This window comes from Gorilla gorilla, chromosome X, assembly GCF_029281585.2.
Source record: "Gorilla gorilla gorilla isolate KB3781 chromosome X, NHGRI_mGorGor1-v2.1_pri, whole genome shotgun sequence".
In the NCBI taxonomy this organism is placed as follows: domain Eukaryota; kingdom Metazoa; phylum Chordata; class Mammalia; order Primates; family Hominidae; genus Gorilla; species Gorilla gorilla.
Window position 1 is genome coordinate 19,076,547 of NC_073247.2, and position 26,409 is coordinate 19,102,955.

The 26,409-nt window shown below is 38.6% G+C and overlaps 1 protein-coding gene across 2 annotated transcripts in view; it reads right to left on the reverse strand.

The window, feature by feature from the left end:
* Positions 1-26,409, reverse strand: part of ANOS1 (anosmin 1) — a 202,472-nt gene that overhangs the window by 79,997 nt on the left and 96,066 nt on the right. For both annotated transcript variants that reach the window (XM_004063761.4, XM_063703282.1), the window contains exon 3: positions 14,710-14,772. In XM_004063761.4, coding sequence (XP_004063809.2) covers positions 14,710-14,772 — 63 coding nt within the window. The remainder of the gene's footprint in view (positions 1-14,709; positions 14,773-26,409) is intronic.

Consider the following 26,409-nt stretch of genomic DNA (forward strand, 5'->3'; position numbering starts at 1 on the left):
AAAGTGAGTCAATTAAACCTATTTCCTTTATAAATTACCCAGTCTCTGGCAGTTATTTATAGCAGTACGAAAACAGACCAATACACTAATGTACATAGAACATAGTTTCCTCGTTATGAACAAGTAAGAGAAAGTACAAATTCCATAAGTTAAGGGACTGGTTCCCAGGGGACATTAGGTAATATCTGGAGATATTTTTGTTCCTCACAACTGGAAGGTGCTATTGGCATCTAGTGGGTATGATCTGAGAGACCAAAATGGATGCCCCTTTATCAACTAAGGGGCATCAACCAAGAACTAAGGTTCTTGGTTGGCATGGCACATTTCTAAATTCCTATAGCTAAACTTGTTAACAATAGGAGCTATCAACTCTGATTTACAACCCAGACCTCTACAACTCTGATTGGACAGAAGACTGGCCTTATAAAGATTATTTTCTGATAAGCAACTGCAGACCACAAGCCAGTTTCAGCTAGATTATAGAGGCTGTGCACAAATTCTGTGTCCTGTAGTTCACTTTTTGATGTAAAGAGCCAAATTCCACCTCATCTTAATGCTAAAACCCTACCCCAAAGTGAACATTGAATGTTATGTTATTACGAGGGTATTTTAAGAAAGTTAACCAAAGATTTAGCAGAAAAATGTCTGAGAAAGCTTCATCAGAGAGCCTTTCTCCACCATAACAATGGCCCTGCTCATTCCTCTCATCAAATAACAGTAATTTTGCCAGAGTTTCAATGGGAAATCATTAGGCATCCACCTTACAGTCCTGATTTGTCTCCTGACTTGTTCTTGTTTCCTGTTCTTATAAGAATCTTTAGGTCGGGCACGGTGGCTCATGCCTGTAATCCCAGCACTTTGGGAGGCCAAGGCAGGCGGATCACGAGTTCAGGAGATCGAGACCATCCTGGCTAACGTGGTGAAACCCCTTCTCTACTAAAAATACAAAAAATTAGCTGGGCGTGGTGGTGGGCGCCTGTAGTCCCAGCTACTTGGGAGGCTGAGACAGGAGAATGGTGTGAACCCGGGAGGCAGAGCTTGCAGTGAGCCCAGATCGCACCACTGCACTCCGGCCTGGGCAACAGAGCAAGACTCCATCTCAAAAAAAAAAAAAAAAAAAAAAAAAAAAAAAAAAAAAAAACCTTTAAAGAGCACCCATTTTTCTTCAGTGAATAATATATTTCAAAACCTACATTGACATGGTTAAATTCCCAGGACCCTCAATTCTTTAGGGATGGAGTAAGTGGCTGATAACATCACTTATAAAAGTGTCTTAAGCTTGATGGAGCTTATGTTGGGAAACAAAGCTTATAATGTTTTATTTTTAGCTTTTGATTCCATTTTTCCATGAACTTTCTGAAGTCCTCTTGTGTATGTAACCACGTTATTCAGACATTGGACAATAGGTAGCACAAGACAAGAAAACCTATAAGGACACAAATGAGATGAGCTCCAATTTTGCCAAAAAAATGATTTGACGTAGTTTCAAATCCACAGTGCAAGGAAGGCTAATCCCAAGATAGCTCTGCAATTTTTCCAAGTTGTGGATAAAGAGATTAAAGCTTGAGGGTGAGATGGCCAGATCTTGTGGGCAGACTGTAAAGCAGGATGAAACTGCATGAAGAGAGAAACCTACAGGGATTCAGAGGGACCCTTTGATTTCTGGCTGAATACTGACTTGAATGTGCATGGCTTCAAACTGCATAAGTCTGGGGAAAGAATAATCAGACAGCAATAAAGGAAACCATTCTAGCAAAAACTCACATTTCAACCAGTCAGAGTGCAGAGAATGCACAATTCATGAAGCATTGGCTAGAGTCCTCAGAAGGATATCACCTAGTAATGGGATAAATTGGGCCTAGTCTAAAGGCTACTCTGAACCCTCCCCCAAGAAAGCTTAAAAGAAACTTCTAAAAATAAGAAAATGAATCTCAAAAGGAACTTAACTACATGCCAGAACAAAGTCTAACACTTTCTAGAAAGATACAGCAAAATTCAAAACACAAAAATTTGACATCCAATCAAAAATAATCCCGTGTGCAAAGAAGCAGGAAATTGTGGCACATAAAATGGGAAAAAAGGGATCTACAGAAGCAGGACCAGAAATTATAGAAATGATAGCATTAACAGCAAAGGACATTTAAGAACTAATATAAATATGCTCCATATGCCCAGGAATGTAGAGGAAAACATGGACATAGGGAGGACAGGAATGAAAGCTACAGAACAGAGCTGCATAGAAATTCCAGAAGTAAAAAGGAAGAAATGAAAAATATGTCAAATAGGATTTTTAAAATGTTAGACACCATAGAAGATAAGATTACTTAAAAGGAAAGCAAAGACACAATTATTTAAAATAAATAAATAAATAAATAAACTATTAAAATGAAGCAGAGGGTGGGAAATGACCAAAAGGAAAAAAAAAAAGATCATAGACTCATTGACCCATGAGACAAAATAAGCTGGTCTAATGTGTGTAATTAGAGTCTCAGAACAAGAGAAGAGAGAAGATGGGAGAAATCAATAAATAATATTGAACAATAAATTAAAAATTTGATTAAAATTGTATGTCCAAAGTTAGAGGAATCTCAATTACCCCTAAGCAGAAGAAACAAAGATAATTAACTCAAAGTATACTTAGCCATATTGCTTCATATGCCAGATACTGAAGGAAAATCTTCAAAGCAGATAGAAAAATTAAAAGATACTTTATATATAGTAAAACAAGGATAAGAATCTCAATGGTTTTTCAGAAAATATGCATGCCAGAAGAAAATAAAGCAATATCTTTAAAATGCTATTTAAAAAAAAATCAACTTAGAATTTTATACCCATGAAATATCTTTGAAAAGTGAAGATGCCTTAAAGACTACCACAGGTATACAAAAGGTGAACTCATAGCCAGCAACCTAGCATTATAAGAAATGTTAAAAGCAAAAGGAAAATGATAACAGATGAACCTTGGGGTCTACACAAAGAACGAAGAGTTCTAGAAATAATAAATACATGATTATATTTAAAAGATGATTTTTCTTATTTTTATATCTCTGGAAGAAGACAAGTTTAAAGCAAAAACCATAAAAATGTGATGTGGAGCTTGCAACAAATGTAGAAGTATGATTTAGGACACTAAGAATACAAATGAAGGGAGTAAACAATGAAAGTATATTGTTATGACATTTTCATATTATACATGAAGTCATTCAAGATGAAACATACTGTGTTCCAAAAAGCAATTCTCAAAAAATTTAAAAGGATAGAAATCCTAAGTTTTGTCTTAACTAGAAATCAGTAGGAAGATATATGTAAAATTCTCAAAAATTTACAAAATAAACCATACACTCACATGAAATTCAAAAATGGAATCACAGAAGTAATCAGAAAATACCTGTGTAAAAATAAAAACATGCTATAACACAAAATGTGGGTTGTAGCTAAAATAGTGCATAGGGCAAAATTTATAGCATAAAGTTCTTATATATGAAAGGAAAATAAGGTCCCAAATTAATTATCTAAGCTCCTACAATAAGAAATTATATAAAGAGAGTCAAACTAATCAAAATTAAGCAAAAGTAAGGAAATAATAAAGGACAGAAATCAATAGCATAGGAAATGACAAAAAAAATAAAGAAAAACAATAAAACAAGAAGGTTTTTTTTTTTAAAGAAGCACTAAAATTGACAAAATTCTATTGGGATGAATCAAGAAAAAGTAGAGAATACATAACTTACCAATGTCAGTATTGCAAAAAGTGTTCATCACTACAAACCTAACAGACATCAAAATGCTAACGATAAAGGTGAATTAGGCAATAATATGACCTACGCTATTTTTATCAATGTGATAACTTGGATGAAATAGTTCACTTCCTACAAAGACACAGGTTATAAATGCTACTAAAGAAGAAATAGACAATGTGAATAGTCCTATGTCTACTAAAACATGGAAATAACATATAAAAGTCTCAATAAGTAAATAAATAAACTTTAAGCTCATACAGGAGCTTCTACCTCTTAGAGAAGATAAATATCAGAATTCTTTCTAAATTCCTCCATGAAAGCTCTACCAACTCACATAAAAGGAGACTCTCTTCATTCATTGATTCATTTAACCTGAGTACATCATTCTGCTAGTTACATGAGATGGGAAGGCTAAACTTTATTCCTGCTATCATGTTTACACTGCATTGGGGAATAAAGATAAATCAACGATTATAATTCTGTATCTTGAATAATAAAATAGTGTTTTTTGTTTTTATTTATAAAGAACCATTTTCATCTGCTGATTTTTTCTTTTTCTTGTTCCTTCTTTTTTTTTTTTTTTTTTTTTTTTTGAAACAGGGTCTCATTCTGTCACCCAGGCTGGAGTGCAGTGGCACGAACATGGCTCGCTACAGCCTCAACCTCCTGGGCTCAAGAAATCCTCCTGCCTCAGCTTCCTGTCTAGCTGGGACCACAGGCGACCACAAGCATGTGACGCCATGTTTGGCTGATTTTTTTTATTTTTTATTTTTCGAGGAGATGGGGTCCGACTTTGTTGTCCAGGCTGGTCTTAAACTCCTGGGCTCAAGTGATCCTCCCATCTTGGCCTCCCAAAATGCTGGTATTACAGGTGTGAGCCACTGAGCCTAGCCTCATCTGCTGGTTTTCAATCATTTTAAGCAATTGCACATTTTCTCCCCACAGACTATCACTGCACAAATCACAGAAGGTTTCATAGAATTGGTAGAAAACTTCAAGTGAGTGCTTTTTTGTTGTTTGTTTTTTAAAACAGGGTCTCACTCTGTCACCCTGGCTAGAGTGCAGTGGCACAAACATGGCTCACTGCAGTCTCGACCTCCTGGGCTCAAGCAATCCTCCTGCCCCAGCCTCCTGTGTAGCTGGGACCACAGGCATGTGCCACCACAGGCATAAACATGGCTATCCCTAAAATAGGGAGCCCCAGTATCCAAGAAGTACATCCACACACTTGCTACTCAAAGGCTAGGCCTTGGTTCAGCATTAGCATCACTTGGCCTTTGCTGGACCTTAGCATCACTTGGGAGCTTGCTGGAAATGCAGACTCTCCTGGCCACACCATATACCTACTGAATACCATATGCCTACTGAACACCATATACCTACTTAATCAGAATCTGCGTTAAAGCAGATTCCTAGATGATTCGTGTGCGTGACCAAGTCTGAGAAGGCCAGTTCTGGATCATGCTGGACACTGGAGTTGGCATCTTCAGATGCATGAGTTTCTCCCTCTCCATATTTACATTTCCTTCACCCCTAGTTCCTTACTCCAGAAATCAAGTTATCCAATTTGTGCTCCATGTATCTCTGACCTCACACTCCTGACAGCATTCATTTCCCCTGACATATAAATGTATTCCAGTCTTTCCAAGGTAAAACACAAAAATCACTTTCTCAACTTGAATTCCCCCTAAACACAGCCTCTTCTCTCTCCTCTATGCTCTAGAGACAGTGTTAGGGAAAGACTTTAAACTTATAGAAAAAGTTGCATGTATTTGGTCTGAATTTCCTCCTTACATTTTATTCTATAACGCAGAGTTGTATCTGTTACCTACTATTGATCCACAGAAAGTCTCCCACACAGATTTCCAGTGACTTCCTAACTACAAAACTCAGTGAGCCCTTTTAGTCTGCATCTCACTGACCTCCAATAGAATTAAAAAGTGTTGACCTTGTCTCCTTGTCTTCCTCTTTTATGGTAAAAGTAGCTAATACATATGTAATGTGTGTTATCTTCAGATACTGGTTAAGTGCTTTACATGCATTCAAAAAAATTTTTTTTACTTAAATTTAGTGCTTTTGCAATTTTCATGATACTCCCCTAACTCCTTATGTGCCTATTTGCCTAGCCCTTCTTTTCAGGCTTAGGTCTTTAAATCATTCTGAATCATCTCCAGTCTTGGTCCCATAAATTTTCAAAACTCATCAATTCTCCTACAACTGAGTCTAGAATAATTTGATGCTCCCCCGAGTAATACAAAAATCCAATGAAAATTGAGTCTCAGTGCTTAAAAAGGAAAAAAAGTTTATGTTCCAGAACTATAAAATTTGATACAATGCAGACTGTACCCATCATATGGTGGTTGGCAAAGAATATCTCATAATAATTATAAAAATTCATAAGCATTCTTCAAAACATTTCCACTTTACTACTACTACGTACCCTAAGTCGAAAAGAAGACTTAGATGAATTCTGCATCTCTTCATTGGTGCCCAAGTAACACCATCTAGAAATACAAGTAACACTTTTATGTGTTACAAAAATGTAAAATACCAATGTTAATCATTTTTAAAAATAAAAGCCTATTATTTATAATACTAAAAACTTTTTGAAAATTGTCTATGTGGCTGAGTGCGGTGGCTCACGCCTGTAATCCCAACACTTTGGGAGGCTGAGGCGGGTGGATCACGAGGTCAGGAGTTCAAGACCAGCCTGGCCAAGATGGTGAAACCCTGTCTCTACTAAAAATACAAAAATTAGCCGGGTGTGGTGGCAGGTGCCTGTAATCCCAGCTACTCAGGAGGCTGAGGCAGGAGAATCGCTTGAACCTGGGGGGCGGAGGTTGCACTGAGCCGAGATCGTGCCATTGCACTCCAGCCTGGGCGACAGAGCAAGACCCCGTCTCAAAAAAAAAAAAAAAAAAGAAAAGAAAAGAAAAGAAAATTAAATTGTCTATGTGTCAGTCACTCCAGCCTCCATCCCTTTGTGTGGTCCTTACTCTCAGCTGGTCACCCTGATTCCTGTTGCACTGAGAAAAGTAAAGCATTCAAAAGAGAAGTTCCATAGACACCATTTTCACACCCACCAATGCACCTGCATCTGGTGCATTAAAATCTCATGCATCCATGGATTCTCATGTATCCATGAATTCTCATGCATCTCCTGTCCCAGGACGTAGAAGCTTGCTCCCATTTCAAACCTGCCTCCATACACACACAATGGTAGACATTGCCATTTAAGGTCATGTGCTTCAGCAATTCCCCCCTTTCTCCTCTAACATCAAATAACCCCTCTCTTCTGAATAATTTTCATCTGCTTGTAAAATATAATTATTTCTCTACTCTAAAAACAATTAAATGTTTGATTACCTTGTTCACACCTCTTCCCACAATCTCATTTGCGCCCCTCATCACTTTTTTTTTTTACAGTAATGCTCACTGAAATGTTTCTATACTCCCAATCTGTTTCCTCCAACCATTTATCTGAAATTCATGCCAATTAGGCATTTTCTTCTGCCACCCAATAACACTGCTCTTGTCAAAGTCCACAGTGAGCTCCCTGTCGCAGAATCCGATGAATAAATTTGAAGTCTCTATGCTCTTGCAGCACTTGACGCAACTGATTACCTCTTCCTTGTTGAAAAGCTTTCATCGTTTGGCTATCGCAACACCACACTCCCCTGTGTTTTCTCCCAATTTATTGGCCTCTCTTAAATCTCCTTCTTCATCTCCCTATTCCTCTTATGTTGCTGTGATTCAGTTTAACTCATAGATCTGTTTTCTTTCTGTCACCTCATTGAGCTTCACTACTTTAAACAGTACCTTCATGCATGGCATTTGTTCTTTCAGCCTAGAACTCTCACCTAAATTCCAAACTCCTATGCCTACTTCCCTACAGCACATCTCATACGGATTTCCATTTGCATCTGAAACACGCCATGCTCAACACCAAACTTCTGGTCTATTCTTTCTCCCCACCCCACCCGCAAAACTATTGTGCCTGACACATATCCCACATCTCGTACATTCCAGCTTTCTTACCCTAGTTTTTAAGGACAAAAGCCCTGGCAACACCACTGACTCAACTCTTTCTCCCGTTCCTCATATTGAATCTCTCACCATGACCACTCTAGACTGAGCCACCACTATCTCTCATTTGCTCAGTGGATCAGATTGTACCAAGTAAAAGAAAAAGCCTGAGTGTCTCACCCACTAGACACACTACTGCAGGTCCCATTCTAGTGTCTCTAAAGAATTGACAACTTCCTTAAAAGGAAGTACTCAGAAGCCATATTATAATGCTCTTAGGAAAATATTTCCAAGTAGAAAATCTTTGTAATAAAAATTGAGTCTGTCTTTCAGTTTGGACATATATCTGTTTAAAAAGAATAGCAACAAAGTTAATCTTTATTTCCCTTTCATAAGTATATTCTAATTGGGGAAGCTATTGTTCTGATATGTTAAAGCAAAACATTGCTAAATGGTACTAAATTCTATGTGCTTCTCCTTTTCCAGCCAACACACATCTGGGGCATATTATATCACTTTCACGTTTAGCTCTCATCAGCTTCTTTCAAGACCTTTAACTATTTTACAGACATATCCAGACAGGTACAGGTTCTGTTCCAATCCCTACAGGGATGCATTTAATTATCACTTTAAATTTTAAGACATAAAACCAGTTATAGAGCAGTGAAGAGATAAAAAGTTTTGAGTGCAAGAAATCCCCACAGCAGAGGCATGTTAACCCTTTTACTTTCTGAGGTCTCTTTTCAGTAGTGTTGGAATATTTCTTTCAGAGCCACGTGAAGGGGCAAGGAGCCCTGTCTTCCTTCTCTCCTTGAGGTGCCATTAATTAACTATGATTTGGCCAGGCGCAGTGGCTCACGCCTGTAATCCCAGCACTTTGGGAGGTCGAGATGGGTGGATCACCTGAAGTTAGCAGTTCAAGACCAGCCTGGCCAACACGGTGAAACCCCGTCTCTACTAAAAATACAAAAATTAGCTGGGCATGGTGGCAGGTGCCTGTAATCCCAGCTACTTGGGAGGCTGAGTCAGGAGAATCGCTTGAACCTGGGAGACAGACGTTGCAGTGAGCTGAGACCGAGCCACTGCACTCCAGCCTAGGTGACAGAGTCAGACTCTGTCTCAAAAAGAAAAAAAAAATTAACTATGATTTTAAACCACTAAAACTTCCTTCTCATTTAAGGATAAGCCTGTCCAAGCAGGGATGACTGGGCCAAGAACTTTACATTCGACACAGGCTCATCTTTTATTCCCTGATGAGGGAAGTAAAACCTCCTCCTCTGCTCTGTGTGCTGTGACACAGAATAGGTTTAGAAGGGAAACCCTACAATACAGCAGGAAAGAAATGTAACTAGAAGCTACACCACCTGGATTTTAGATCTTATACTCCACTAACCAACCATGTGATCTTGGACAAATAAATCTCTTCTTGTGTATCAGTTTCCTTGTCTATCAAGCTTACCTAATGAAATTCACATCTAACTTCTTCTAAGGACTGTTATGGGAATCAAATCTATAAGCCTGAAAGACATTTCAAAATGCAAAATCGCAAAGAAATTACTTGATAATTATATATGTAGTAAAGTGAAAACCTCCTTTACCTTCCCATTTCCAGGCTGAGAAAGACTACTTATCTCAGGATGCACATTCATCCCAAACAACTTGTATTTTTAGCCTTGATTGATCCCTGAAGCCAATAAGGTTTCAGCTTTCTACGACGTTAACATGTACTGCATACTTCCAATGTTGACATCCACTGAGTTCTTACTTAGTGTTGAGATTTCATGAATCAGAAACGTCAAAGTCAAAGATGGCAGCTGTTTTACCAGCTGTTTTATCCAATGCTGACATCCACTGAGTTCTTACTTAGGGTTGAGATGCCATGAATCAGAAACGTCAAAATCAAAGATGGGAGCTGTTTCATTCAGCAAGGAGGCAAGTCATAAACAATGATATATCAAGTTTCACCAAAACTAAGATCATTAAGAATGAGAAATAAATAATGCCATTTAAAATTTAAGATTCCATTGATTGTGAGAAAGGAATGTTTCAATCTAGGAAAATGTACATTCTGTATTTGGTTAAAAAAAGTTTGTCATGGTTTTTAAGATTTTTGAAAATAAGAGAACAGGCCGGGTGCAGTGGCTCACGCCTGTAATCCCAACATTTTGGAAGGCTGAGGTGGGCGGATCACCTGAGGTCAGGAGTTCGAGACCAGCCTGGACAAGAGGGGGAAACCCCATCTCTACTAAAAATACAAAAAATAAGCTGGGAGTGGTGATGCATGCCTGTAATCCCAGCTACTCAAGAGGCTGAGGCAGGAGAATCGCTCGAACCCGGGAGGCAGAGGTTGCAGTGAGCCGAGATCACGCCACTGCACTCCAGCCTGGGCGACAGAGCAAACCTCTCTCAAAAAAAAAAAAAAAAAAAGAAAGAAAGAAAGAAGAGAACAGTGATAATGGTTAGTTAATAAACTGAACCTACAAAACAGAATCTATTTGCCTATCTATGTATCTATGATTACGTGCCATGTTCCAAAAACTTGATACATGAAAATAAAATCTCATATAATCCAGAGGACTGCTGAAATATCTCAATTTTTTTCCTGTTTTGATACAAACATTTAACTTCTTCATTTAAAAAATGACATTTATTGGCCGGGCGCGGTGGCTCACGCCTGTAATCCCAGCACTTTGGGAGGCCAAGGCGGGCGGATCACAAGGTCAGGAGATAGAGACCATCCTGGCCAACATGGTGAAACCCCGTCTCTACTAAAAATACAAAAATTAGCCGGGCGTGGTGATGCATGCCTGTAGTCCCAGCTACTCAGGAGGCTGAGGCAGGAGAATTGCTGGAAGCTGGGAGGCAGAGGTTGCAGTAAGCTGAGATTGCGCCACTGCACTCCAGCCTGGTAACAGAGCAAGACTCCGTCTCAAAAAAGAAAAAAAAAAAAAGAAGACATTATTACCTCTGACATTAGCCTAAAAGTAGCAAAAGTTACCGTGCAAATTATAACAAAATCGGTAATCAAATGAGAAGTGAGAGAGATCAGGATATGAGAATGAAATGAACCAATTCTAGGTATGTTGTTATTAACATGCCTCCAAAAGTCTCCTCCATGTAGGAAAACTTATTTGTGATTAAAATTACCAAGAACAATGTTTTATGTTTAGAAATGGGTGCTGATAATACAGATTAAGAAGTAACAATACTCTAAATGGTAAGATGAGTTTTGTAATATAATTATGACTGTTCTTTGTTTTATTGTTTTTTGTTTTGACACATACTCTTTTGCCCAGTCTGGACTGCAATGGCATGATCATAGCTCATTGCAGCCTTGAACTCCTGGCCTCAAGCAATCCTCCTGCCTCAGCTTCCCAAAGTGCTGATACTACAGGCATTAGCCACTGTGCCCAGCCTGTTCTTTTTCTTGGAGCAGGAATTAAAAAACTTTTTCTATAAAGGGCCAGATATTAGATATTTTCAGCTATAAGGGCCATATAATGTTACAACTACTCAATTCTGTTGTTGTAGCACAAAAGCAGCCATGGACAATATGTAAACAAACCAGTGTGGCTGTGTTTCAATAAAGTTTTATTTATAAAACAAGAGGCAGACCAGTTTGCCTTGCGAGTCATGGTTTGCAAACCTATGCCTTAGAAGACAAATAAGCTCAGACTGCCCTGCAGGTAAACACACTGGGCCGAACATGTCTAACAGTGTAATTGTTTCCGTTGAAGAATAATGTAATCTAGAGTCCCTTCTGGGTCTGAACTTTTACAAAGGGAAAGCTTAGAGTCATGACAATATGGACTTCGTGTGCATTCTTAACAAATAATGTGAGAATGGGGAGGATGAACGGGATTGTTTTAGGCCTGTCTCCATAAGTGACTAGGCTTAAAAATGCTGAAACAGCCATCAGTGTTTTCAAGGTTCAGCCTACTTCAACACAATAGTCAGATACTTACTGCAAAATAAAACAGATGCAAAAAACACACAGGGACCTAAAAACAATCAAAGCCACTAAAATGGAACATCAAGTCTTGAGTTATTTAACCATTGGGCTGAAGCAACTCATCAAAGCTCCTCACATTAAATGGCATCTGTTTTCCCCACCTTTCAAGTTTCAATTAACCTTTCATGACAGAAGGGATCACATTCAAACACCTGAGTCCCATTTTAATAAACTGGATTTGGTTCAGAACACCTCACAGTTACCTCAGAGAATGGCAATTACAGAAACCTGCTCTTGAATTTGAAATTTACAGGAAGAAAGGTTTCAAATGACCTTCAATTATATCTTCCTTCTCAGCCATCAGATGTAAAAATATCAGCCCAGAGTCACTGATATTTAGGGATAATAAATTTATAAAACAAACACCTTGTTCCTCAAGATTCTATAAACAGGTCAGGAGCAGTGGCTCATGCCTATAATACCAGCAATTTGGGAGGCCGAGGCAGGCGGATCACTTGAGGCCAAGAGTTTGAGAGCTGCCTGGCTAACACGCAAAACTCCTGTCTCTACTAAAAATGTAAAAATCAGCTGAGCCTGGTGGTGCACGCCTGTAATTCCAGCTATTTGGGAGGTTGAGGCACGAGAATCACTTGAACCCAGGAGGTGGAGGGTGCAGTGAGCCGAGATCACGCCACTGCACTCCAGCATGGGAAACCGAAAAAAAAAAAAAATGATTCTATAAATATTTATTTTTGTGCCTATAGATGTATAGTTTGTGTATGGAATAGGGTAGAAAATTAAAGTTAAGAGCACAACAGTCACTCCACTAGACAGTGTGCTCTAATTGTGTTGACAAGGATTACCAATGCAGGTAAAAATTCAGAATAAATAGTTGATTCAGATACCTCACAGAGCTGTGACCTACAAGCCTATAACACACAATACAAAGTAAATATCATTGTGTTACTTTTGTACAGCTTGATAAGCTCTGTACCATGCACTTACATTCATTATCTATTTTAATAAACACCATGTAAGATCAATAGGATAAATCCCTCATTTGAAAATGAGGTTGAAGACACAGGTTAATTGATTTAACTGAATTCATAGAGTAAGTTGTTTTTGCAGTTAGGATTAGAATCAAGTTACCATCATTCACAGCTGAGATCTTTCATCCAGGAGAAAATAAGCCCCACAAAGGCTGGGATTTTTGCGTGATTTTTTTACTGCCACATCTCTACCAAACTGCAGGGCACATTATAGGTATTCAAAAAGTTCATGTTGAATAAATGAATGAATAGATATTTTTAAAATAGTTAAAGTAGGAACACAGAAAAGGTAAAAGCAGAACACAAAGACATGGGATGGCCTCACTCTCCTTATCCTTGCAGCAAATCATCAGTTTTGTTTATTTCTGCTATGTCTTTTCTACATCTCAAGGGGCCCAAACCCACTATGACCCCTGGTGATTGGCCAAGTGGAGTTGACCAGGAACAACACTTAGATAATCAGTGAGAGGGATCAAAAGAGGGATCAAAATCAAGGAGTTTTAGACCCAGCCTTTCTACCTGGAGGGTTGACCGTTGACAAGCCATTCATCTGAGGAGCCTCAACTTCCCAGTCCTTCCTGGCTTCCACACGTAACTCTTGGGGACTTACCATCTGCCTTGCTTAACTACAGGAGTGTGGGAAAGGTCAAGTAAGATTATGAAGATATTTTACACACAATACATATTGATGAAGCCATTATTGTCCTAATTCTGCAGTCATTTTCTCAGAATAAGATCCAGAGTGAAACACAGGCAACGGGATTACACTAGCATTTATTTGCTGTAGTGGATGAAGACCAGACCAATGTCTCTGGATCCTTGGAAGAGTTCCCTTTCACCCCCCAGTTCTGTTCAAAGATAATCCATAACATCATTTCGTTCTGATGTCGGGGGCACCTCTTCTGGCCAAGACCCTCAGCTGAGCTCTCCTGACTGCCAAAATGGACTCTTTTGACTCATTCTCTACTATTCTCCCCAAACCTTCAGATTCTCCTACTTCTCAAGTCCACTGTCCTTGGAATCCTTGGAACCAGCCAGTCTGCTTGGCCTTGTGTCTGGTTACTTCTCAGCAGAATCCAGGCTGGTACAGGGCCTGTGCCCCCTGTATTCCGTAGGGAAGACAGTCCAGTAAAGCAGATCTCCTTTTTTGCACTATTGGTGATTTTAGACAGTGGTCCTCTAGGACAATATTACACATTCTCCCAATAAGGATGAGAGAGAGATGAATGGGTAGATACAAGGGTGGATGGCTGGATGGATGAATGGATGGATAGACAAATAGATATAGATAGATAATAGATAGATGGATAGCCGGATGGATGGATAGTTGGATGGATGGATGGATAGATGATGGATGGATGGATGGATGGATGGATGGATGGATGGATGGATGGATGGCTGGCTGGCTGGCTTGCTGGCTGGCCGGATAGATGAACAGATAGATGCTAATCTAACTAATAGTTAGCTGAAGTAAGATGCCTCCTGTACAGTTAAAAGCGGGCAAGCATTCTGCCCAGGATATGAGGAGGAACCCCGAGGGGAACAAAGAGATGAAAATATTTGAGAAACACCATTAGCAATAATATGAGTCTCTTCTCCCAAATGGCATGAATACTTCAAAAGCATGTAAAAACTACTCAGAATAGCTATGATGTAAGGTGGGAGGGTGGTGACAATCTATACCTTTAGAAAGCCTGTAGTCTTCCATCTACACATCATATTTTTTTTTTTGGTCTGGTTAGCCAATAATGCAAGCAGTGGGTAGCCAGGTTTTAAGAAGGCTCTATATTTTTTACATGAATTTACTTATATCCACACACACCTGCAGTTAATGATCTCCCCAAGCTGCAGAAGAATAAGAAGGCCCATTCATTCCCATGACCCCATGTAAGCATAGTCAGATTTGGGTCAAGTGTTTTAAGTACCACTGACGTTCTCCTACCTCACAAAAGCTTTGGCACTGGTGTTTCCTCAGGTCCCCTGATTCCTTGCAGGGCTCCAGGCACTGGAAGAGAGGAACAATAAAAATAAATAAAACATGGAAACAAACAAAGCTGAGAGGAAAAAAGAATTCACCTGTGATTGTTGCTTTTCAATGCCTGTTTATTCCAGTTAGTTTAGAAAACCAAAGAATCAGCTGCTCTTTTTAACTGGGTATAACACGAATCTGAGCAAAAGCATCATTACAGAACGCGGACCAAAAAATGTATTTCAACACAATTGGAAAGGAAAAGTTACAGCGCCCGGCAGTGACTTACAGGAAAAGTAATGATCGTCACCATCAGCTGGAGGAATTGGGGTAAGACATATTTTCTATTCAGTAAGAAATATTTTCTTTTCTTTTTCTTTTTTTTTTTTTTTTTTGAGACAAAGTCTCATTCTTGTCCCCAGGCTGGAGTGCGATGGGGCCATCTCGGCTCACTGCAACCTCCACCTCCCAGGTTCAAGTGATTCTTCTACCTCAGCCTCCCGAGTAGCTGGGATTACAGGCGCCTGCCACCACACGGGGCTAATTTTTGTATTTTTAGTAGAGATGGGGTTTCACCATGTTGGCCAGGGTGGTCTCGAACTCCTGACCTCAGGTGATCCACCCGTCTCAGCCTCCCAAACTGTTGGGATTACAGGCGTGAGCCACTGCGCCCAGCCAAGAAATACTTTCTAAAGGTTGTTGTTTCATGGGATTTTTTTCCTCATAAAAGTTAATATTACATTTCTTTTAAATTGGCAGCATAGGGCTATTTTTGGTACACTCTTCTACAAGTGAAAATGCATTGTATTAAATTTATGTCTGTATGTGTGTACACATATGTATTATTGTTAACTTGTGTCCTTATCTCAATGAATCCAACAGCACTCAGATACATCGAGTTTAATCACTCCATTAAAATACATTGAATAAATCTGTTAGATTATGACATGAGAGTCTCATAACAGAAAATAAGGTTTGCTTAAACATACATGCATATAACTTATTACTATATACACTCTAATAAATCAAAGACACTAGCCAGACTCCATTGTTCAAGAACGTTTGCAATAATAAATAGTAAGATTGTTGGATAAACAAATTATATGCACATATAATATAGTTGATTACTAATATACACTATATATATTACATATACACACACGATATATAAAATATATATAGTCTGAGGCCAGGTGTGGTGGCTCAAGCCTGTAATCCCAGCACTTTGGGAGGTTGAGGTGTGCAAATCACTTGAGGCCAAGAGTTTGAGACCAGCCTGGCCGACAAAGTGAAACCCCATCTCTACCAAAAAATACAAAAATTAGCCTGGCATTGTGGCGCCCACCTGTAGTTCCAGCTACTTGGAAGACTGAGGCAAGAGAATCACTTGAACCCAGGAGGTAGAGGTTGCAGTGAGCCGAGATCGGGCCACTGCACTCCAGCCTGGGTGACAGAGCAAAACTCTGTCTCAAAAATAAAAATAAAAATAAAGTATATATAGTGTGTACATACGGGATGTCTATGTATGCCTGATTGTTAGTAGCCAGGCCTCATGGTTGAAAAAAAAAAATGTTACATTCATATGCATGGAAACTTGATCCTCAAAATTATATTTAATGCAAGTTGTAATTTTAAACATTAATAGTCATATAGTCAGATGTCAGTCATCTAAATATAGGCATAGCCCTAGCTCTCATACATTCATGATTATTTTATCTATATTATTTCTATTTCATTATTGATGAGTTTTCAAATGACAGTAGAAATTCTCAGTTAAATTTCAGATATGTATAATGTAGAATTCCAGATATATGGTGAAGCAATACTACTTTTTCACTCTGTTTTCTAGTAATCTCTTCCATGTTTTAAAATACAGATACAGTTAGAAGATACACTGGAAAACTCTATGAAGAAACTTAATTTTCAATATTTGTTGCCATTTTTTTATCAATTATATGTATGAAATCAACTGCCCCTGTGCCAACTGTTAATTCTTTATAACAATAATGCTCAAAGTGTGATCAATTACTGATATTATGGGCATCCTTTGGAGTTTGTGTGAAATGAAAATTCATGGGCCTCATTCTCAACCTACAGTCTGAATCTCTGGGACCAGGTCCCAGGAATCTATTTTAACAAATTCTACTGAAAATTCTCATGCTTACTAAACTTTAAAAAGAACTGCCATTGGCCAGGCACAGTGGCTCACACCTGTAGTCCCAGCACTTTGGGAGGCCGAGGCGGGTGGATCATGAGGTCAGGAGATCGAGACCATCCTGGCTAACATGGTGAAAACCCATCTCTACTAAAAATACAAAAAATTAGCTGGGTGTGGTGGCGGGCGCCTGTAGTCCCAGCTACTCGGGAGGCCAAGGCAGGAAAATTGCTTGAACTCAGGAGGCAGAGGTTGCAGTGAGCTGAGATCACGCCACTGCACTCCAGCCTGGATGACAGAGCAAGACTCTGTCTCAAAAAAAAAAAAAAAAAAAAAGAACTGCCACCAAATTTGATGTTTGCATTTAACAGTGTCTTTATGGAATAAATGCTTGTTGGATGTTTCTTGAGTGAAATGACAAAGACTTACCTTGCAAGTAGCTGAATCTCTGCCCGTGAACAATCCCTAGACCATTACTCTTTGGAGTAATGTCTCTTTCTTGCTTCATATAAGTGCCATTAAGAACATATATTTCTCATAAAAAAATTTTTAGATGTCATAGTAATGTTGCATATGAACATTTTAAATTATTTTAATTTTTTTAAAAAAACTTGAGCTCTTTAATAATTCTTTTCTAAGACATATATGAGCCTGCCCCAAGTTACAGTGCTTACTTCTCTCAAGAATGTTCAAAAACAAATTTTTCATCAATATAGCAATTCTAAAAGAAAAACAATTTTAATAGTAATGAAACATTGTTTAAAAACTTATCTAAAGGCCGGGCGCGGTGGCTCACGCCTGTAATCCCAGCACTTTGGAAGGCCGAGGCAGGCGGATCACAAGGTCAGGAGATCGAGACCATCCTGGCTAACACAGTGAAACCCTGTCTCTACTAAAAATACAAAAAAAATTATCCAGGCATGGTGGCGGGCGCCTGTAGTCCTAGCTTCTCGGGAGGCTGAGGCAGGAGAATGGCGTGAACCCGAGAGGCGGAGCTTGCAGTGAGCCGAGATCGCGCCACTGCACTCCAGCCTGGGCGACAGAGTGATACTCCGTCTCAAAAAAAAAAAAAAAGAAAAGAAAAGAAAAAAACTTATCCAACTTACTTATGATTTCCTTAAAGAACTAGTTTTTTGTTTCCTATGGCTACATCAATGCTTTGTCCTCAAAGCTCTTGTTACTTATTTTTTCTAGACATTTGCTTCAAGGCAAAAATGTTTAGTAGTTATTTAAAAGTATGCTAAGACCTAATTCTTCCTCAAGACCATTTGAAATGAATACATGACCCTCTTGCCACTGCAAGGCAAGTCTTTATCATTTCACTCAAGAAACACCCAACAAACATTTATTCCATAAAGACACTGTTAAATGCTATGTGGCTAACAATGTCTGAAAATAAGCATGTGATTTTTGTTTTCTCTTATTGCTAAAAATATAAATTATAAAAATATGCTGCTACATGTGTACACAGTTGCATTTTCACAACTATAGATATCGGTGCACAAAAAGTCTCAAGCCTTTGAAATCTCCATAATCCCACATAACCATGGTCCTGAGAGCTTGTGGAATTGTCAAATACCTTATACAAAACAAATACTATTTACAAAAACAGGCATATATCTGGAATGCTAATCAAAGCAATACACAACACACTTGTTTTGCTATTAATCCAGAAGCTCTGCCAAGTCTAGCATCAGTATATGTAATTCATTTAAAGCTCTATTTTAATTGCATTCCTGCTTCAGATCCAGTAACTAGTAATCAGCAGTATCTAAAGACATTTTTCAAAATGTTATTAATGACAGCCAACATTTTCTTTTAATAATCCTCCATGAAATCTCTCTGACAAGCACAACCTATATACAATCATCTGAGTAAATGTTTGCAGGATGTTTGCCAAAAGTCTATTTCTTTGTAATACTCTGGCCAGTTAAAAAAAAAAAAAGATTTCAACAAAAGCTAAAGTGTTGCGGGAGAAAACGACAATGACACACTTTCTCTCATACTTCATGTAGAACAAAAAACTTCCTATTTCTGCAAGCAATTAAAAAAAAAAAAAAGGCATGTCAAAAGACTGCAGCCCTGCCAGAGGTGTTAGAACCCAAAGGACTCTATCTTGAACAGGGGCTGGGTAAAATGAGGCCAAGAACTGCTAGGCTGCATTATCAGGAGGTTAGGCATTCTTAGTCACAGGATGAGACAAGAGGTTGGCAGGACTAGTTTCACAAGATACAGGTCACAAAGACCCCAATGATGAAACAGGATGCAGTAAAGAAGTCAGTCAAAACCCACCAAAACCAAGATGGCAAATGAAAGCAACCTCTGGTTGTCCATGTGCTCATTAAGCACTAATTATAAGGCATTAGCATGCTAAAAGACACTCCCACCAGTGCCATGACAGTTTACAAGTGCCATGGCAATGTCCAGAAGCTACCCTATATGGTCTAAAAGGGGGAGGAAACCTCAGTTCCAGAACTCCCCACCCTTTTCCCAGAAAACTCATAAATAATCTACCCCTTATTTAGCATATAATCTAGAAATAATGATAAGTTTACTCAATCAAGCAGCCCATGCCATTGCTCTGCCTATGGCACAGCCACCCTTTTATTCCTTTACTTTCTTAATAAACTTGCTTTCACTTTACTCTGTAGCCTTGCTCTTGAATTCCTTCCTGCATGAAGCCAAGAACCCATGTGGCCTCCCAGACTGAACTCCAATTTGGGGGTTTACCTTGTGACAACCCCACATCTCTCTTCCACGAGAGGAGTGATTATGAGAGAAATACTACCACCAGGAGACAATTGCTTTAGAATGTATTACATAAACTCCTATAGGCGCCATGATCATGTACTACCTAAAACTGTCCAAAACAGTAACCAAAGTTTATATTTTTAGCAAAGGTTTTAGGCTTTCAAGTTTTAGGATGATAGACTACAATCATTTCTTCCGAGGCTACTGCTTCAATTCCAATGAAGAAACACTTTAAATTTCAAAGAAAAATATGTAGATTGAGAGAGCTAATCGCATATGTCATCGTTTGGCAGGTAGATACTAAGTATGTTTCTACTTAACATAGAAACTTTACAGATTACAGACCACTTTTAAAACTATTTGTCTAATGCAGCCTCATCACAACACATCTATAGAAGTATGTAAAATTATGCACTATTGGCTGGGAATGGTGACTCATGTCTGTAACCCCAGCACTTTGGGAGGCTGAGATGAGATGATCTCTTGAGCCCAGAAGTTCAAGAACAGACTGGGCAACATAGTGAGACTTTGTCTCCACTAAAAATAAAAAAACTAGCTGGGCATGGTAGTGTGCACCTGTAGTCCCAGCTATTCGGGAGGTTGAGGTGGGAGGATCACTTAAGCCCGGAAGTTTGAGACTGCAGAATGCACCACTGCACTCTGCAGCCTGGGTAACAGAGTAAGACTCTGTCTCAAAAAAGAAAAAAAAATTTAAAAAAGGGCACAATTATTCTTACATTTTAGAGAGGAAACACTGAAGTTAAGAGAGGTTAAGGAAACAAAGCTAGTGACTCTGGGAGAGATTGGGGCAATTGGGATTGAACCCATGCTTTAGCACACTCAAAGAAAGGGTATTTTCCATGATAAAGCACTTTATGCCACTTGCTACAGGGGATTCATGAGACAATGTATATAAAAGATATCTGTACACTGAAAAGTACTTTGCAAATCCATGGGATTAGTAAACTATGGTGCTCCCAGACCTCTCTGGGATTCAGTTCCAGAATGCCCTAGGTGTTACGCATTCCAAGACCTTCATACAAGCACAACCAATAAGACTATTTCATGTCACAGAAAAAGACCTCCAACTCATGAGTGGAAGTACTGATCAACAAGGAAATTGTGGATACTACTTTGGTGAATCACCATCTGGCCAGTTTAGCACCAAATTCCATACTTTACATTTAACCAAACACTTTCATAAAAGGACAGCAGAAGAAATGTTCTTACCAAAACAGCCATCACAATAAATTCTAAAGCAAAAAAGGTTCACACAAAATTCAAAATTTTACATTATCCAATAATCAACAAGTGGAACTCGTGATCAGATTATGCTAAATGAATAGAACCCATGCTAAAACAAAGCAAGCAGCAGGTCCATAGATTTCAATCTGTTCGAATTAGCAACAAATTAGCTAAATCAACAAATATGGATTAATATTTCTAATGTGCAAAGTACTTATCTAGTCACCAAGACAGGGGGAAATGTGGCATGATTCATTCTGCCCTGAGGGAGCATGGAATCTCTTATGGGAGAAAAGTATGTAGATAAATAAGTCCGCATCAGTAAATCATAAAATAAATGAGTTAAGAACGACATGCTGGCCAGGTGTGGTGGCTCATGCCTGTAATCCCAACACTTTGGGAGGGTGAGGTGGGCAGATCACTTGAGGTCAAGAGCTCAAGACCAGCCTGACCAACATGATGAAACCCTGTCTCTACCAAAAAATACAAAAATTAGCCAGGTGTGGTGGCAAGCGCCTGTAATCCCAGCTACTTGGGAGGCTGAGGTGGGAGAATTGCTTGAACCTGGGAGCTGGAAGTTGCAGTGAGCTGAAATTGTGCCACTGCACTACAGCCTGGGTGACAGAGTAAGCCTCCATCTCATAAATAAATAAATAAATAAATAAATAAACAAAACCAAAAAAAAAGTCATAAGAAATGAAAAAAAGGATATGTATTTTCATAGAGGATCATTGAAAAGAACTTCACAGAACTAGGGACCCATAAATCAGCTTAGAAGGGTGACTGTGACTAGAACTTGACAAGCTGTAAGTAAATTTGGGATAAGGATAATATCGAATGTATGGAGTGGGGAGTATAGTGTCTGATTGCTAGTAGAAGAAAACACATAGCAGAAAACAAGGCTGGAAGGATAGCCCTTGGATTCAATGAGGAGCCACTGACACACTCAGAACTAATTGTTTGTTCCAACTTGCGTTTATGAAGACTTGGGTGTTGGAACAGAAGATGGATTAGAGAAGTGAGACATTGCAGTGAAGTAAACCAGAGCAAAAGTCTTTACAACATCTTCCAATCTTCTCTCTGCCATTTCTAGTGTCAGTATGCCACCAGGGTGTCAGAGGACATTGGGTGAAAGGAGGAAAAGGATGTTAACCTATGAAAGGGAATATGGAAGTGCAATCTCATCAACATGGTTACCAATTTGTTTTGAGAAGTGGGGATGACAGAAATCAAATGGGGAAAGGCACCAAAGTTTCCAATCTAGATCTCAAGGGAACTGATGGTGTCAACAAGACGAAGGAAGAAGGAGAAACAAGCATGGGGAAAGATACGGAACTGAGTGCTTAACACAGCGAGTTAGAGGTGTCCAGGAAACGTACAAGGAGTGTTGTCCAACAAGCTATTGAAATTGTGGATATGCAGTTTAGGATAAAGGTTAAAGCTAATGATGGCATTTGTAAGTTTCTTTTGTCTTTCTCTCTCATCATTAATTTATTCCTTTTACAACCATTTCCTGAGTTCTAACTATAACCACAGTATCATGCTAAGTGATCGGTCTACTGCTAAATCTATGAACTACACAAGGGACTGCCTTCAAGGATCTTACAGTCTCTAGAAAGATCATAGCATGTACATTTACAAGCAAACGTCAAAGATACAGATAGAGAAGAGGTACAGACAAAATTAAATTGGAGTGTCAAAAATTTTAGGAGTTGGGCTATGCGAAAACTAGAATGGCAACCTGTATGAGATTTCATGGTTTAGTAAAGTTTTTTTTTCTTTAATCTGTTTTGTTCTCTCTTTACGTGTTTGTGCTTCAAAATGAGGTGACTGGAACATGTTAATAGGCAGAAAACAAAGGATCAAACGGAGGAGGTCTGACTGAAGATCAGGATGATTGAAGATGTAGAAGAAGTAGGAAATTATCAATTGATCAAGGTCCCAGAGACTGTTGTAGGGGTTACAATATGAAAACAATGAATTTTAGAGAGGCAACGTATCACTCATATCATTGAACCCAACCCTATACAGCTTCCAGATTTGAAAACTGAAACATTTTCACAGAGGCAATGGCCAAGTGGTAGGGTTTAGATCCATGGCTCTGCCTAGGACTGGACATGAACGTACAGTTTCACTCCAGCTTAGAGGATGTAAGCATTTGGATGTAGGGAAATGTGACAATGATCATGTGGCATGTTGATAACCTGTGTGAATAAGCCACAGGTTTCCAATATGGTGGGAAGGCACTGATGTTTAGATGTGTGTGCCTTCGTGGATGCAATTCTGGTGGCTGGGCTTTAGTAGTCTTGAATGGATAGATAAGTCAGGCCACTTCCCAGGTGAGGGACTCTGAAACTCATGATTCTAGCCAAGTCTGAAGGCAACCAAAAGAGCACTGAGTTTTAGATTTGGACTGAGCCAGAGGAGAATCCCTCATCTACCTCAAGCTAAATGATTTTTTCCCATTCAAGTTTTATTTTAACCTCTCTAAACTATAGGTTTCTGATACATAAAAGAGTGAAAAAATATTTGCTCAGGTGGACTTTTTTCAAATGAAATTTATAAAGACCACCTTTTAAGGTGTCTACACATAGTAGGTACTTAGTAAATCTAGTTCTCTTCCATTTCTAGGGGACCAATAAGGAGACTTTATTTTATAGTTCTTTCATATTTCCCTAATGCCTACCTACATTTTCCCTTTTAATTGGAAAAGAAATTCAAATTTCTCTTAATTCCAGTCTCTCAAGCATGTTCTAATAATTGTTTTTAAAGTGCCACATTTCTTGCGCACATTTCCAAAAGCTAAGATTGAATGGTGTGGTAATATTCTGTGTGTGGCCAGAACATGGAATGAGAAGGGATATCCTGAGACCATAGCACAGTACCTTTTCTTTCACAAAAGTATTTTCTGTTGAATAATTAAAATATCAAATAATGCTTTATACTTAATTTTGTCTGGAGTATTGCCTGGATATAAAGAATAAGCCTTGGGGTTCTTAAAAAAAAAAAACCTCCAACTTTTTATTTTATATGGGTATACATTTCATATCATATAACAATGCTATCTACAAAAGTTTGCAAAGACCATTTCTGTTTTCTGAATTAATGGCAGCAAGTTTCTCTAAAAAGCTGTGGACCTGCTTTTTAGATGAAAGCTGTTTTTTTCTCCCAAATATATTTCCTAAAATATGTGCACCCTACTGCCTTTAGAAGTATTCATGGCCTCCCTCCAGCTCTAAATTGGTACTGTATAGAAATTGTTACAATCCTGTGTGTCGAAAAGTGCACTGTGTCTTGCCAAAATAATGAAATCTTTTGGCAGACAGCCCTCTGAAGTGCAGTTGAACAATCATTGCAGCCTCAACCACAGAGGATTAGCATGCCAGCCTAGCACAACCACAACAGCATCAGGCCTGAGACGTTCACATCACAAATCAACTTGCTCTGAAACGTCCGAAGGGTAATGACTCTCTCACTGCGAAACTTATCAGGAAACACGGGCCTCATTTTATCACAACTACTTTTTCACAACAAAGGGAGTCCTTGGAGTTTCGGGGGAAGTGTTTAGAAACTACATAAGTAAATGAGAGGAAAGCAATTACTCAAGGTAGTTATTATCAGAAAACCATACTCTCAGTGTAATTCTTTTCCACTTAATTAAGTTTCTTGAAGTAGACAAAGTCATGGAATTCTCTTACCTGGAAGACAAAGCACACCTTCTTTGCATTCCTATTTTTCAATCGCAATATTCTAATATGGCATTTTTGGTACAGTATTGAAGCTTCAAATAGTATTCCCATGGTCACTGCTCAAATTTAAAAGATATTAATTATGAAGAGAAAGTGCTAACTTTCCAGTGTAGAAACCTAGCAGAGCGCACCTTAACAAAAGGATTAAAGATATTGCCTCCAAGACTGGGGGAAAAAAGCAAAACGAAACTCAGGTGTCTCCTGAAAGGATGCACTAGCAAGGACTCAGCATCTCACAGCAGCAGGATTCCCGCCCATTATAGAGAACCTGAATCTAACCAAGAGGAAATACCAAACAATCTACAAAGCAATTAGCCTCTAGTCTTCAAAAATATCAATGTCCTGAAAGACAAAGAAAGACTGAGGAATGGTTCCAGACCAAAGGAGACTAAAGATACATGACAACAAATGCCACACACAATGAAGAATTGGATCCTGAATCAGACAAAATAAAGCTATAAAGAACATTATCGGGACAATCAGTGAAGTTTAAATACAAACCGTAGATTAGATGTTGGTGTTACATCAATGTTAAATCACCTACACTTGATAATTTTATCAAATGATGTTGGTATTATATCAGTGTTATCACTTACATTTGATAATTCCATTCTCTTAGTAGTTACTAAGAGAATGCACTTGTTCTTAAGAAGTGCATGCTTAATTACTTGGAGGTAAAGAATCATGATGCCTGCATCTTCTTTTCAAATGATGGAAAAAAATCATTATAAGTGTATGTGTGTCTATATATACACATAGTATATATGTATACGTTATACATTTGTGTATATATACATATATGTATATGCAGAGAGAGACAATATGATGAAGCAAATATAGCCAAAAAAAAAGAAAAGAAAAAGAAAAGGAAAAAAAGGAAAGGTAACGACTGGTAAGTCTACATTGGGTCAAGCAACTAGAAACCAGGGACCAAATGTGGCCCACCTCTTGTTTTTGTAAATAAAGTTTTATTGGAACAGAGCCATGTCTGTTCATTTACATATTGCCTGGGGCTGCTTTTGCGCTACAGCAGCAGAGTCGAGTAGTTGCAACAGATGACCAAGCCAGCAAAGAATATTTACAAATCTTTGACAGAGAGCTTGCAGTACCCTGATTTAGATGAAAAGTATATGGAAGTTCTTTGCAGTGTTCTCATAACTTTCTTAAGTGTGTTTTTTAAAGTTAAAATAAAAAAATAAATTCATAAAATCATCTTAAAATTATTTAAAATCTCAAATCACAAGTTTTCTCTAGCTGGCATTACTAAAAGGCTATTATGGATATAAATCTATGGGCAGAGAGCATTAAAAAATTTAAGTTCCTATCAATGGGCTTATAGGAATAAACAGATTTAAAGACAAATGCTTCAGATCTGAAACCTCATACCAAATAGATGATATGTCTTCCCAAGCAACTGTTCAAGAAGAAAGAGACAAATCCTAGAATCTTTTAGGCTCTGTAAAGTCAGTTTCAATAGGCTATATAAACTGGTGGTTTAACCACAGCCTCAGAAACCCTAAAGTAGAAGACCCAGCATAGCCTCAGTCATCTTGGAAGTCCCAGGTAAGCTCCAGGGTGACTCTGTAAGGATCCCAATTGTCCTTCCTCTCTGCCATCACTTCTAATTACAAAACACAGGAAACGAGGTCACTCAGCACTGTGGTCCAATTTGCCTCTTGGACCCTCTTTGTCCCTCCCTCCTTTATACTAGATAAGTCCTTCTTACAACATCCAAGCACGATGTTCCTCACAAGGAAGATAGGAGATGGATAG